The 15,183-nt window shown below is 34.6% G+C and overlaps 1 protein-coding gene across 5 annotated transcripts in view; it reads left to right on the top strand.

Moving 5' to 3' along the window:
• The window catches only part of Lrch2 (leucine rich repeats and calponin homology domain containing 2), an 89,229-nt gene that overhangs the window by 61,779 nt on the left and 12,267 nt on the right, over nucleotides 1-15,183 (top strand). For 3 of the 5 annotated variants that reach the window (XM_090325842.1, XM_090325839.1, XM_090325843.1), the window contains 5 exons: nucleotides 1,333-1,398; nucleotides 4,658-4,706; nucleotides 4,787-4,903; nucleotides 11,442-11,486; nucleotides 14,871-14,921. In XM_090325842.1, coding sequence (XP_090181968.1) covers nucleotides 1,333-1,398; nucleotides 4,658-4,706; nucleotides 4,787-4,903; nucleotides 11,442-11,486; nucleotides 14,871-14,921 — 328 coding nt within the window. The remainder of the gene's footprint in view (nucleotides 1-1,332; nucleotides 1,399-4,657; nucleotides 4,707-4,786; nucleotides 4,904-11,441; nucleotides 11,487-14,870; nucleotides 14,922-15,183) is intronic. The other 2 variants (XM_090325841.1, XM_090325838.1) reach the window with 1 other exon arrangement.

The following is a 15,183-nucleotide window of genomic DNA, read 5'->3' as shown; positions in this document are numbered from 1 at the left end:
CTTATTACCCTTTCTCTTTTTATAAAGCATATCTTACTTTTAATATTTGCTTTCCTTTTTGTTTCCCCAGATAAGGAATAACATTTCCTTAGATATGTCATTAACTATAGTCTTCTATTTTTGTTCATATATTTTGATAGTCTTCTATTTTTAAGTGTTTGAGGGAATTTTAGTTTATAGCTAAACCTATGGTGACGTGCTTATAACAGTTCTTTCACACCTCACCGTGTCTTCTCTAAGCTAGATAAATAGATCCAAACTAGTGAGGAGATCTATATGATGTTAAATTCAATTCTTTATAACAGCTTCTATTTACTTCCTTTCATATCAACTAATATGTTGCTTTAATTTTTTCTACGACTAGGCCAAACTCATGACTTTTTTCTGCATTTTACCCTTGATATCTGATCTGAAGATGTTATTTTGAATCACATATGTTGTTTTGATTCCTTTTTTTTTTTTGCCAGTCCTGGGTTTGAGCTCAGGGCCTGAGCACTGTCCTTGGACTTTCTCAAGGCTAGAGCTCTACCACTTGAGCCTCAGCACCACTTAAAGGATTTTTTCTATGTATATGGTATTGAGGAATTGAACCCAGCTGTTCGTGCATGCTAAGCAAGCACTCTACAACTACACAAAACTCCCGGCCCTTGATTCCTTTTTAACACTGAACTCTAAAATGAAAATTCAAATCACATTTATTTTTGTAGTGATATTAAAAGCTCTTATACATATATAATTATTTAGAGAAAGATAGTAATTCATTACTTCTGACATTGAGATTAATATTTAGAAAGATAAAACTATGGACAAATAGTTCTGCCTTGTAACTCATCGTTTTTCACATTCTTTGTTTTAATATTCTAATCCAGTTTCATTTGATTATTAAACATTTCAGAAAATTGTGGATTTTTTAAAGGATTAAAGTTCAGTAATGGTTTTACATTTAGAATTAAAGTTTATTATTGGGTTTTGGCAACATAATTATGTATATGTATTAACATAATTCATACCATTTGCTGTGCTGGGAAAACTAAATCACTTATAATGCTACCTAAAAAGTCTATATCGCTTTATCTTCTGTCTCAGCCACAAATAAGATAGATGGCTAGAAGGTACATAAACATTTAAAAGGATGTATAAATGCATGAATTGGTGAATTTTAGTCTTACATAAATAGTGTGCTTATGGGCATCTGATCTAAATATCGTTTAAATATTTTCTACTGAAGAACTTCATGGACTAGATGAAGTTTATTTTGGAGATACTTTATGTCTTGTATATACTGTATTCTCTTCAGTGTATTTTATAATTAATGTGTTGATTTGCTTCTAGGATTCTTAATCATTCAACTTCTGTCATTAGAAACAAGCTGAAACAAACTGTGGAATGTGAAAAGAGGTACAAATATATCTTAGTCCTTATATTTAGTATTTTATATTGACACTTGATCCTACAGTAATTTTTCTTTAAATGAGCTCTAATTGAATAAATTATATAAATATAATATAATGAGATAATTTACAATTTGTCACAAGTGAATTCAATTTAGTTTTGCTATGAACAAAACTGCTAATTATTTTGCTTAGTCCTAAACTTTGTCTTGATAATAGACTCAGCATATTTGTTGTATTGCTGTTCCTATCAGTAATGTGATCTTCGTAGTTGTTGTTTGTTATTGTTTGCTTTTTGATTATTTCAACTGGATGTTTTATATCTTTGCTATAAAGATAATCTGTTTACAAAAGCAAATTCCAAAGAGGTAAAAAGAGTTCAGGATTTTTTTAATTGCTTTGGTAGTTTGAAAATTTACCTTAGACTCAACTCCTGAGTCAGCCCATGGAAATGTACAGTTCCAAGTCTGGGTAGAATCACAGAAGCACATAGAATTAACATTTGTTGGATGCTTGTTCTATGTTCTTAATGCTTCTGATATGTAGTCTCATTTAATCCTTACAGTAATATTATGAAGGTTTTACTGTTGATGATCCCCATTTTTTAGATTAGTAAAACATGATGTCTTTATTAATATAATTTGTTAGATAATCTTCAATGTCACATGTATTAATATTTACTTTTTTGAGTAATAAGTACAATATTGCATGCAAATATTACTAGTTATTATATAGAAAATAAAGCATATTATCAGATTAGATAAAAGTAATTGCATCAGTAATATATACCTAAAATTCATTTTAAATGCCCATTAACTAGACTCTAGGTAGAATATAATATGGATGAGTTGGAAGGGTTTGCATTTATGAAATAATTTGTCCGAAGTGATAGCCCCAAAATTATGTGAAAGGGAGGACAATATTTGGCTGCAAAGCATAAACAGTAGAAATATTAGAAGGAGGGGCCGGGAGTTTGGCCTAGTGGTTAAAGTGCTTACCTAGCATGCATGAAGACCCGGGTTCGATTCCTCGGTACCACATACATAGAAAAAAGCTGGAAGTGGTGCTGAGGCTCAAGTGGCAGAGCTCTAGCCTTGAGAAAGTCCAAGGACAGTGCTCAGGCCCTGAGCTCAAGCCCAGGACTGGCAAAAAAAAGAAAAAGAAATATTAGAAGGAATTTCTAATTTGTGGAGAACAGGGCCTTGTGCTGGAAGAGGTCTAAGGCAACAGGCATGTGCCACACAAGACTAATCAGGGCCAGTAAAAAGTGACTTGAACAAAATTAACTGAGAAGAGGTTAAGATCAGGGCATTCAAATAAAAGAGCTCAGTAGTCTCATGGCTTCAGCACAAGTGTTACTCAAGTTTAGGTAATGATCCCCATTTTATAGATGAACAAACTTGAGACTCAGAAATTAACAAGTTACCTCAAGGTAACATAGCTAATGCAAGTTAGAGTTAGAATTCAAATTCAGATTTGTCAGATTCAGAACCCTCAGTTTTAACATGTGGTAATAAATGGTACTGTGGCTCAAACTGGTAGAGCACTAGCCTTCTGTGAAAAATCTCAGGACAGAGCCTACGTCCTTAGTTCAAGTTCCATGACCAACTAAAAAAGATCGTACTTGTACTTCTATTTTGTGCAACAATGATGGTTCTGGGCTATAAGTGTGATAGTGCAACTCCCATTTCTTGTTTTCTAGTGGCCTTTATAACATTCATGTTAAAGCCTACTATCAGCCTACAGAAGAGCCTTCTTTCTGCCACCGGCACCATTTCAGATTAGGAACAGAAGTATTTTCTTTTTTTTTCCAGCATGACTTCATACCTTTTTATTCTATAATCTTGTGTCTGTGCTGAGATTGTACCTCTTTCTCTTTAATTTATGTATTTTTTATAATTAGGTACATTTTTCATTGGCTCTAATGAGATCTTTATGGCACATGTCATCACAATGTTGGGAGATGTGTTAAGGTGATTGATCACATGGTGAGATAGGAAGCCAGAGACGTTCAGGGCAGGTTCCATTTTTTTGTTTAAAGGAACACATTCTATGGGAACTATCTGGGTCCCACAGTACTGTATCAATCCCTTCCTCAGACAATGCTCCTAACTACCTTGCACTAAGCATTTCATTTTACAGCATTTTGATATTTATTTATTTATTTATTTATTTATTTATTTATTTATTTTTGCCAGTCCTAGTGCTTAAGCTTTGGTTTTCTCAAGGCTAGCGCTCGACCACTTGAGCAACAGCACCACTTTTGTCTTTTTCTGTGTATATGTTACCGAGGAATCAAACACAGGCACTCATGCATGCTAGGCAAGTACTCTACCACTATGCCAGGCTCCAAGACCCTTGCTTTTATTTTTAATGTTACTTTTTTATTATACTTAAGTAGTTGTACAAAGGAATTTTAATGTAGTATATCGGTTTATGAGTATAATGAATCTTGATCAATATCAACAGTTCCGTCATTTTCTCCCATCTCTCCCAAGTTACCTGGTACCATTTTCACATATGTACATTGAATATTGTAACTGTATTTGTCCTCCACACTTTCTCTCCACTCATCTACATTCCCTCTTCCATTTTACCTTTTCCTGTAGCTTCCTGATATTCATTTGTGTGTGTGTGTGTGTGTGTGTGTGTGTGTGTGTGTGTGTGTGCTGGTTCTGGGGTTTGTGACTCAGGGGCTAGTTGTTTTCCCTGAGCTTACGCGCTCATCTAGTACTTCGTGACTTGCTCCACTCCTGGCTTTCTTTTTTGGTTCATTGGAATTAATACAGGCATTAGCCATCAGAGTCCAACTCAGATGTTCATTTGTTCAAGAGTTATATCATTGGAATCCTCCCCTGTGTAGTTTAGTCAATTTGTATATGTTTGCATAATGCTGGGTGCTTTCATGTATGCTTATAAGTGAGATCTAACTTTCACATGAGAGTAAATATGTACCTTTTGTCTCTTTGAAACTGACTTGAGATGACATTATTATTGTTGTGTTACATAATTATTACACTATTAGCTTCTTGAAAGTCTTTACAATAGTCCTATACAAAAGGTTGAAATAGTATAAACCCATTTTGATATTTCCTGAAATTTAAATATGCCTTGTCGATTGTACATTTCATGTTATTAGTTTAAAGGATAGACATGGATGTAGTCTTTACATTCCTGTTGAAACATAAAGGTAAGGTTCATAAATGTTCATAAATTAAGGATTTTTTTCTATCTTATCACATAATAAAACATCTTTAATTTTTTAGTGTCTCAGCAGATGATGTTAATTCACCATTATCACCCCTTACATGGCAGGTAAGAGGAAATTAAATTACTAATATACACATATTATTTTACTCTCAATTATTTAGTTACAAGAAATTGTTTCATTATAGCCCTTAGAAAATCAGAAGGATCAAATAGTTGAACAACAGTGGCCAGAATCTCAACCTATAATCTGGCAAAGTGAAGAAAGGAGGCGGAGTAAACAAATTAGAAAAGAATATTTCAAGGTACATTATTAAATTTTAAAATTTATTTTGTATTTGTTAATTTTGAAAGTGTCCAGTTTTGATTTAAGTTAATAATATATAATTCTAAAGGTAAATGTAGCAAATACCTTTATCTTGACTTCTCATATGTATGTGGAGTAGATCTGGTATTTAATTGTAACTATAAAATTTTAGTAATTTAAAGTAATCAAAGTGAATAGATCAATATAAATTATGATTTGCCAAATATTTTCAATGAAAAATAAATTTTTATTTAGTACACTTCTGATTGTAGCAATTAATGGTATGTTTGGGTTTTAAGGAGATAGAATCTTATAGTATAGCCCAAAGCTGTCTTATGACTCTTATTTGGTTTTTTTTTTTTTTTTTTTGCTGTTACTGGGGCATGAACTCCAGACCTGAAAATTATCCTTTAGCTTCAGCTATTTTGGTCAAGACTTTCACTCTATTACTTGAGCCACAGCTCTACATCTGGGTTTTTGCTGGCTTTCCTGCCTGGAGTTGCTTTGAACTGCAGTCCTCAGTTTTCAGCCTCCTCAGTAGCTAGGATTGAAGGAGCGAGCCACTAGCACTCTGCTGGCTTGCAACTCTTGATTGTCCTGCCTCATTCTACCAAATACAGTGATTTCAAGCTTGTGCCACCATTCCTAGATCAAGAAAGGACTTTCATTGAATATATTTCAACAAATAGTTGACAGGTATTGACAATTAGTATTTAACTATTTTTAAAATAAATACAATTTAGACTTTGCTAAAATATTTGTGGGTGATTTCATCCATTTTTTTGCCAGTCTGGGGCTTGAACTCAGGGCCTGGGTATTATCCTTGACTAATGCTCTATCCTTGAGACACAACACCACTTCTGGATTTTTCTGTGTTTGGGATACCAAGGAATCAAACCTAGAGCTTCTCATATGCTAGGTGAGCACTCTACTGCTAGGCCCAACTCCTTGCCCCCATTCATTATTTTTTCCCTTTTTTATTATCTTAGATTTCTTGAGAGTATCTGTTATCTTAAAGGAAATTCCAGAGTATTTGAATCATCCCAAACCTTTACATGGTTAATGAAATTTTATTGTGTATGTTATTATAAGTATTGTGTTATTGTCTTATTTGTTTTGCCATACTCACAGAGATTAATAATCAGAATTTAGGATAATTTTAAGTATTTGCCAGAATTTATTGTTGGAATTTGACTTTAATGAGCAGTACAGACACCTGCTCCTCGAATAGCAAATTTTTTTCCAGTTTTATTTACTTATTTTTTGCCAGTCCTGGGCTTGGGCACAGGGCCTGAGCACTGTCCTTGGACCTTCTCAAGGCTTAGCACTCTACCACTTGAGCCTCAGCACCACTTCCAGCTTTTTTCAATATATATGGTACCGAGGAATCGAACCCGGGTCTTCGTGCATGCTAGGCAAGCACTCTACCACTTGGCTGAACTCCCGGCCATTTTTTTTTGTCTTTTCTGTTTCCCACAGTGCAATTCTTATCTGATTATACTTTAATTTAGGTGATTTATGGTCTGTTTTCAGTTCATACACTAATAATAAGGCTTTGTTTTTATCTTTCTCTTTGGTAGAAATATATGTCAAGATATTAACATCTTTCTATATATAGGGAATGTAACATGTGTTTGGATAACCAAACCAAAGCAAAGTGTTAAATGTCTTAGCAAATCAGTGACATGTTTAACCCTTCAACAAATGATTGCTGGACATTTCTAACAACTCTATTATTAGTAGGCCAGTATAAAAAATAAAATAAAGATATAAGTAAAAGAAAGCCATTCTAAGGAGAACTTTGTTTAGAAATAATGAAATTAATTTCATCTCAACCCTTTAAGATCTGCATTTAACATTTACAGGTACATTTATTTTAAGTTTCCCCCTTTTCAGTTCCCGAGACCTTGAGCCAAAAAAACTAAATAAAACTGGTTTGTTGTACATAAAACTTGATCTAAGAAATCAAATGGTGTAATACTTGAAATGCCTATTACATAATCATCATTAAGTACTGCTAATTTATTGCTTGATAATGTTAGTATAAAAATAAGCTTCTAGCTGAGTGCCAGTGGGTCATGCCTGTAATTCTAGCTACTCAAGGAGCTAAGATCTGAAGATCGTGGTTCAAGGTCAGTCCGGTTAGGAAAGTGTGAGAATCTTAACTCCAGTAAACCACCCAAAAATCAGAAGTAGTGTTGTGATTCAAAATGGTAGAGTAATAGCGTTTAGAACACACACACACACACACACACACACACACACACACACACACACACACACACACGATTAAGACCCAGGACTGGTAAACACATCCAAAAAGCATCAGTCACTGAAAAATGTTTGTAGGCAATGTGTAATTCTCCTCACTTGTCACAAGATGTCAGTGTGAGGACACTGCAAAAAAATTAATATGCTAAGATTGTTTTTTTTCCCCTCTCTCAAATCAAGAAAATGTAAAATCAAAGGGAATGTGTAGAGTAATGGTATAACATTATTAAATATGTGTGGAGGGGCTGGGAGTTTGGCCTAGTGGTAGAGTGCCTGCCTAGCATGCACGAAGACCGGGGTTCGATTCCTCAGTACCACATACATAGAAAAAGCCAGAAATGGTGCAGTGGCTCAGGGTAGAACACTAGCCTTGAGGAAAACCCAAGGACAGTGCTCAGGCCCTGAGCTCAAGCCCAGCACTGGCAAAAAAAATATGTGTGGAGTGGTGGGTTTAATTCCCAGAATTATAAACCAAAAGAAAAAGGCCAATATAACATATATTATGATACTGTTACAAGTTGATCTACAGTTTGGAATCACTAGTGTTTTCATTATTATAACATCATCTTTTAGTTATAACATATCTTCTGTCAAGTGTAAAAGTAAAGTTTTTTAAATTTCATTTGAAAGTTAGCTTTTGAATTTTTTAAATTACTTATGAAAAGGGGTTTCAAGACTTTTTTTTTTGCCAGTCCTGGGCTTGAGCTCAGGGCCTGAACACTGTCCTTGGACTTTCTCAAGGCTAGAGCTCTACCCCTTGAGCCTCAGCACCACTTCCAGCTTTTTTTCTAAGTATGAGATACTGAGGAATTGAACCCAGGTCTTCGTACATGCTAGGCAAGCAGTCTACCACTAGGCCAAAGTCTTGGCCCCCTGATTATTCCTTAACCCACTGGAATCTAGCTCTCATCTCATTTCTCCATTGAGCTGTTCTTCACTAGCGGTTAGTGTGACGTATTAATGCCAAATCCAACATAGCATTTGACAGTGACGGCCACATTTTCCTTTCTTGGTTTCTATCCCATTTTCTTCTCTTATTGTTCTCTCATTATCTTTTTGATGTTCCTTCCCCTTTACTATGTGGTACTGGAGTCTGAATGCAGAAATTTGCACATGTCAGGTAGACTTTCTACTGTTTGTGCCATCCTTCCAAATCTTTGTACCCTAGTTATTTTTAATAGTATCTCATATTTTTTTTGCCTAGACAAGCACTGCAATTCTCTATTCTTTCTGTGTATCTGAGATAACAGGTGCATGCCAGTATATCCAGCATTTTGTGGGTGAGATGGAGTCTCGCAAAGAGTTTTTTTTTCTTTTTTTTGCCTGAGCCTAATTTCAGTCTTCAGCAGGTATGTGGCACCGTACCTGTATTTTATTGAGATGGAGTTTTGTGAACTTTTGGCCCAGGATAAAATTGAATAATGTTCCTCTCATTCTCTGTCTCTCAAGAAATTAGTATTACAGGCACGGAATACTGGTGCTCATAATTGATGTTCTTGTTTGATTTCTTTTCTGACATTTTTCTATTTAATTTTAATATCTTTTTTCTTTATTACTCTTAAAGCTCTCTTCTGAGAGTTAATGACTCCATATGTTTTTAAAATATTCTACTTGTTTGAATTTGTATTGAATAATTCTTGTCTGGTTTCCACACGTGTGTTTCTAATTGCTGGATGTCTTACCTATATTTTAAATTCAATATGCTTCTTCCTCACAATACCAATGATAAAAATACTCCCATTTCTCTAAGTCAATATTTCAGTCCTCTTTCATTCTTTTGCTTTCTCATCCCCCCATACCTGATTAGGCATTCACTCTGCTAAACATATATCCTTAAAAAATTATTTCTATCTCTACTACCCTTGTCTTTGTTGGAATTTTCATACTTTCTTATCTGTGTGATTATAATATTTTGCAATGGTCACCCTTTTTCAACCCTTAGAGAAATATGCTGGGGTTTTATTGGCTATTACAAACAAAATAATTTGGGTCACTTGAAATTGTTTGAGATGTTTCTCACCTACTTCTCTATGTTTCCTTCTTTCTTCATCACTTTCTACATAGCTTTTGTGTTGAGAGAGAGAGAAAGAGAGAGAGAGAGAGAGAGAGAGAGAGAGAGAGAGAGAGAGAGAGAGAGAGAGTGTGTGTGTGTGTGTGTGTTGGTATTATGGGTAGGACTCAGTTCTTCATATTCTCATACAGCAGTTTGACTTATAGCCAGCACTTTGCAATTTGAACCATGCATCCTGTCTGGAATTTTCACTCCTTAATTGGAGATGAAATTCAGTGAATTTTTCTGCCCATACTGACTTCTAACTGAAATCCTCCGATCTTGGCCTCTTTGGTAACTAGCAGTACAAGGGTGAGCAATCATTGTCCAGCTCCTAAACTACTTTTTGTTTTCTATATTGGCTATGATGTTTTCATTTCTGTTTGTTTTTCATATTCTGAAAATACTTGCTGGCCCTTTTACTTCTGGCAAACTCGTAGTACACATTCAGGATTTAGAAAGGGATATCTAGCATCTTACCTGAACTAGAATCAAATTACTTGGGTCTTATTCCTTACTTGGATATCTACTAATTGTGTAACTTTGGCAAGTCATGTTAACCTGATGAGTTATTATCATCATCATTATTATTATGAGTTTACAAATAAGTATAATAGCAACTTCCGTCACAGGATTTTTTTAAGTATTAAATTCTTTAATGATATACTGTTACAGGAATAACACTTCACAAAGCAGAATCACTTAATAATATTAATTCACTGTTCACTCAGATGTCTCTGTTTCATTGAAATAGAATAGAATTGAATACAATTACCTCAGAAAACCTCTTACCTATGGATGTCACTTTTTTTTTACATACCAGCTTCATTCAGTGGCTGAAACTTTCCAAGGCTATGTCTGGGATCAGTTGGAAATAAATGCATACTGTAAATTAATCATAGTTGTCAGAGGGCAGACACTAGTAGAATGTATGTTTTGTATTTGTAATTCCTACTACAGCTTACTCTGTAGCTTGTGATTGAGATATAAGATAGTCTATTTTTAAAAGACTATTGAATGGAATATAATGCTACATAAGGGGATTATTAAATAGAATCTTGAATACCAGACCAAAAAAGTGTGGATATGCTCTGAAAATAAGTAAGTTTTACAAAAGGACTGTTATGAACTGCCAATAGATGAATAATCTATTAACAACTTGAAGGAGAAATCAGGAAATTATGAGACGGAGTCAGTAATTAATTCCAACAGACTGGCACTTCAGCTGTTCAGGAGGCTGAGGTCTGAGGATTTCAGTTTGAAGCCATTCCAGGCAGGAAAGACTATGAGATTCGTGCCTACAATTACATTCTCAAATGTTGGAAGTAGAACTGGCTTAAGTGGGTAGACTGTCAGCTTTGAGCCAGAAAGCTAAGGGACAATGCCCAGACTGTGAGTTCAAGTGTCAGTATTGGTGCACACATATACAAACATGAAAAAGATAAAGAAAAGGAAAGATCTCATGTGGTTTTCATACTGTATTTTCTTATTCTTTCTTAGAAAAATTGAGTTGCATATTAACATTTTTATGTTGAGCATGTTATCTATAAAATAGAGATATAGTATGGAGGCAATAATATTGTTTTGAAGATTAAATGGATTAAAATATGAATAAGGTATTTAGTACTAGTTTATAGTAAGCACTAGTATATTGATTAGTCAATATTATGTGTAATGCAGTGTTTTTCTAAATTTTAAATTATTAGATTTTTATCTTGTTTTAGATAGAGGAGGATGAGATCTGGGGATTGAACCTCGTATTTCTCACATGCTAGGCAAGCCCTCTACATTTGAACTATTTTCCCCCCCCACTCCAGAATTCTTAATAATATATGAGAGATAATGAGGGCATAGAACAGGATGATATCTTAAAGGATTCACCAGAGGTAAGTCTGAGAGAAACTGTAAAAAGAATTGACTTGATCGACTATTGGATACAGTAAGTCATGGAAGAACCCTCAGATTATGAACCTGAATGAATGGGAAACTGGATTGTAGGAAGGAATATTACTTGATACATTTAAAGTACCTAAAATTGTTTGTACATAACATTATATGTGTTAATTTGCAGTGGGACTGTTTAAACTATACTATACCTAAGTTTAATATGAAGTGATCCAATAAAAGAATAAAATAAGAATAAGACTCACATAATTTACAACTGGAGAATTCAGATGTTCAAGGAAAATAAAATATATGTTTATATATTTTTCAGTATAAATCTACAAGGAAGAGTTCAAGTGTCAATGAAAATGATGAGGTAAGAAAAGAGGGTAATAATATTATTTGAAATGTTTACTTGTGATATTTAGTTGATTTAAGTAAATGCAACCCATCTTATAGTTTCTTTGTTAGTGATTGAATTGATAAGGAAAACTGAGTATCATCATAAATCATTAACTAATAAGGTGATTTCCAAATGTTCTTCAAAACAGAATTTGTAATAATGCTTCAACTTTATTACGTTAGGTGTATAATCTGTGAATCTATGCTTGCTATCTTTTCCCATCTCTTAATTTCCTCAATCATCTTGGTAATAACTGAGATTTTAAAAGTAAACTCCTTTTACAAATTCTTCACAAAAGTTGTTTTACTTTTTCAAAATGTTAAATTACATTTGGACCTGTTAAACGTTTCTGTAAGTTTTCTATTATACAAGATTAATCCTTGTAGCAGTCTAACACTGTGAAAGCAACAGATCTTATTTTTACCCTGCAGAAACTGATAACTAATTTGGCTGGACCTTTCTGACCCTCTCTGGGCCTTACTTAAAAAAATACTCTCGGGACCTGGAGTGGCCAGGAGGGTTGTCTAGTGGTAGAGTGCTTGCCTAGAATGCATGAAGCCCCGTGTTCAATTCTTCGGTACCACATATATAGAAAAAGCCAAAAGTAGAGCTGTGGCTCAAGAGGCAGAGTGCTAGCCTTGAGCAAAACATGTCAAAAGACAGATATCTGATTTCAAGTTATTCAGTATTCTCCTGCTTTCTAGTTGTTAGAGCTTTGACTTTGTGATGCTAGTTTTGATTTTCCTTTAATTATTTATATGTGTGTACAGTCCTGCGAAAATGCATCACTTTTTTTTTGTCAGTCATGAGGCTTGAACTCTGAGGCTGGGCAGTGTCCCTTAGCTATTCAGCTCAAGGCTAGCACTCTACCCCTTGAGCCACAGCGCCACTTCCAAAGGTATAGCCCAAGTTGATCTTGAACTCATGATCCTCCTGCCTCAACCTCCTTGTTTATTATTGGTGTGTGCCACCATGGCCAGCTGCATTACTTTTTTTTTTGCCAGTCGTGGGGACTGAACTCAGGGCCTGAGCACTGCCCTTGGCCTTTCTTAAGGCTAGAACTCTACCACTTGAACCACAGTACCACTTCCAGCATTTTTCTTTATATGAGGTACCAAGGAATCAAATCTGGGTCTTCATGCATGCTAGACAAGCACTCTACCACTAGGCCAAAATCCCGGCCCAGCTGCATTACTTTTAACAATTAAAACCACACAAGAAAAAAATAATGAACAGAACCAGATGATTTACTTTTCCCCAGACCAAACACCAATATATTTCTATGTCCTTTCCAGTAGTATTAACTGGAATACATAAAAGACAGTTTTGAGCCAGAGCTGGTGGCTCACATCTGTAATTCTAGCTACTAAGGAGGCTGAAATCTAAGGATCAAAGTTTGAAGATAGCCCAGGAGGAAAATCTGCGAGACTCTTATTTTTAATAAACTACTCAGAAAAAGCTGAAAATGTTGCTAGAGTTCAAGAGGTAAAGTGGTAGCCTTGAGCTCAAAGAAAATCAAGGAGAATGCCCAGGCCCTGAGTTCAAGCCCCAGGACTGGCAAAAAATAAAATGACAGTTCTGTCTAAACCCGTTTACCTTTTCACTGTTATTATCTGTGGTTAATCTGACAGTTGTGTGTGTTTGGTAATAGTGAGTACAATCAATTCCTAAATATCTGCCTCTCACTTTCTTCTGCACGAGGCCTAAAAGATATGTTTATCTCTTAAATATTTTAGTTCCTTAAGTCATACCCCACTGTTTAGTATATCTAGTGAGGCTTTACTTGCTCAGTAAACAACATTGATACATGATGTTACTTCTGGGATTTTATCTCTAGTCAAGACCTCTGTGAATCTTGAGCCTTGGTACTATTGTCCCCATCCATTTTCCTCCCTGTATATGTTCTCTGCTTTGAATCCATTGTGGTAGCTTCCTTTCCCCACTTCTCTAGTTCATTCACTTCACTGCACCCTGAAGGATTGTTTCAAGGAACAAAACATAATCCGGTTATTTCCTTGGTTAGAAACCATCAGCCTCTTTCCATTTACTTGCAGGTAAATTCTAGACCCTTTTTGATCAAGGGCTTGTTTACTACATCAATATGAACTCATAACTTGCTCTCCTTTCTTTGACATTCCACTTCAGAAAGATAGAGCTGTTTAAAGGTTTTCTTTTAATACTAGTATTTCCATTTATTGCGTGTGTCTTTGGTTTTATCCTTTGTTAGAAAAGGTTAAGTCCTTCCATTATTTCCTAGTAAACTTATAGTTTTTATTGTTACTATTAAACTGAGGTTTTGTTACTTATTTTTATGATCCTATGTTGCCCAGTCTGGCCTTGAACTCCTCAGCTCAAGCTGACTTCTTGCTTCAGTTTCCTCAATAGCTGAGACTGTAGATGCAACCCTATCAAGCAAGATATTTCTATTTTTTCATGACACTGGTCCTTTTTCATCACCCTTGGCCAATCTCATCAAATTTCTATCTGTTTCTCATATTATGCCATGAATAGACTAAGGGGGAGTATTGTCCATACATATGAATCTGGTTTTCCTCTGGATTTGGAAATCTTATTTCAATTTTATTATCAGGGTGATGTATAAGGGGGTTACAGTTATTTCATAAGGTAGTGAGTACATTACTTCTTGAACATTGCTACTCCTCCCTATCTTTTTTCCAGCTTTCCCTCTGGAAAACTTTAAAGTTGATATTTTACAAAATTTCAGCCTTTCAAGTGTCTAGCAATGTCTGGCATAGCAAGTGGTTAATAATCCTTCACTGAATGAATAAATGCCCACTATGGTGTGCATATTCTAGGATAAAGTCAAGAGTTGAATATTTGATTGTCAGCAGAATAGTCACTCAAAAATTGAGGGCCATTTAATGTTTTCATCTATTAAATATTTTATAAGTATTTCTTTTTTAAAAATTGTATTTTATTGTTGGGGTAACATATAGAAGGATTATAGTTACATTCGTCAGGTAGTGGATACATTACTTCTTTATATTGGCAGTTTCTTGTTTCAGGTGGTAGAATGTTTGCATGCCTTCATTTCCCTGTCTCCAATTGTAGCATAATGTTCCTAAGATGTATAGATAGTACTTCTCAAACTTTGAGTACTTGTAAGTCACTTGAAGAATCTTAGGTAGAGATTCAGCATTGCTTGGGGCCTTCTTCAAAAGATACCTATACTATAGGCTCACAGAACATACCTTGAGTGACAAGGTACTAGAAGATATATTCAAATTTTTCCTTTAAAGAAGGTGGTCAAAACCATTTTCTGTTTTCTTTTTCTTGTGTTTAAATCATCATTTCACATTTTAATTTCATTTTTCATTGTTTACTTTTATATTTTAGCAAGACAGTGATAATGCTAATATGTCACCACAATCTCCAGTGTCATCTGAGGTACAAATTCTGTTTTTATATGTTTTGTGTGTTTGTATGTTTTTTAATATGTTTTCTCTATTTCACATAGGGTTCTTTTTAGCTTCTCTGTAACCTCATCATTTTGTGTGTGCCAACCAATTTATTCACTTCTGTTTTAAAGTCTATGTTATAGATTACGTTTTACAAGCCTTCTAATCTTTACAAAATTTATGAATGCCATTTATTTGTATAAATATTCAGAGTAAATTTTGTGATTTTTCTGTGAAACCTATATGTAGGT

Source organism: Megascapheus bottae, chromosome X (genome assembly GCF_031878675.1).
Source record: "Megascapheus bottae isolate mThoBot1 chromosome X, mThoBot2.hap1, whole genome shotgun sequence".
In the NCBI taxonomy this organism is placed as follows: Eukaryota; Metazoa; Chordata; class Mammalia; order Rodentia; family Geomyidae; genus Megascapheus; species Megascapheus bottae.
Note: the sequence above shows the minus strand (reverse complement) of the source record. Positions and strands in the feature narration are given on the sequence as shown.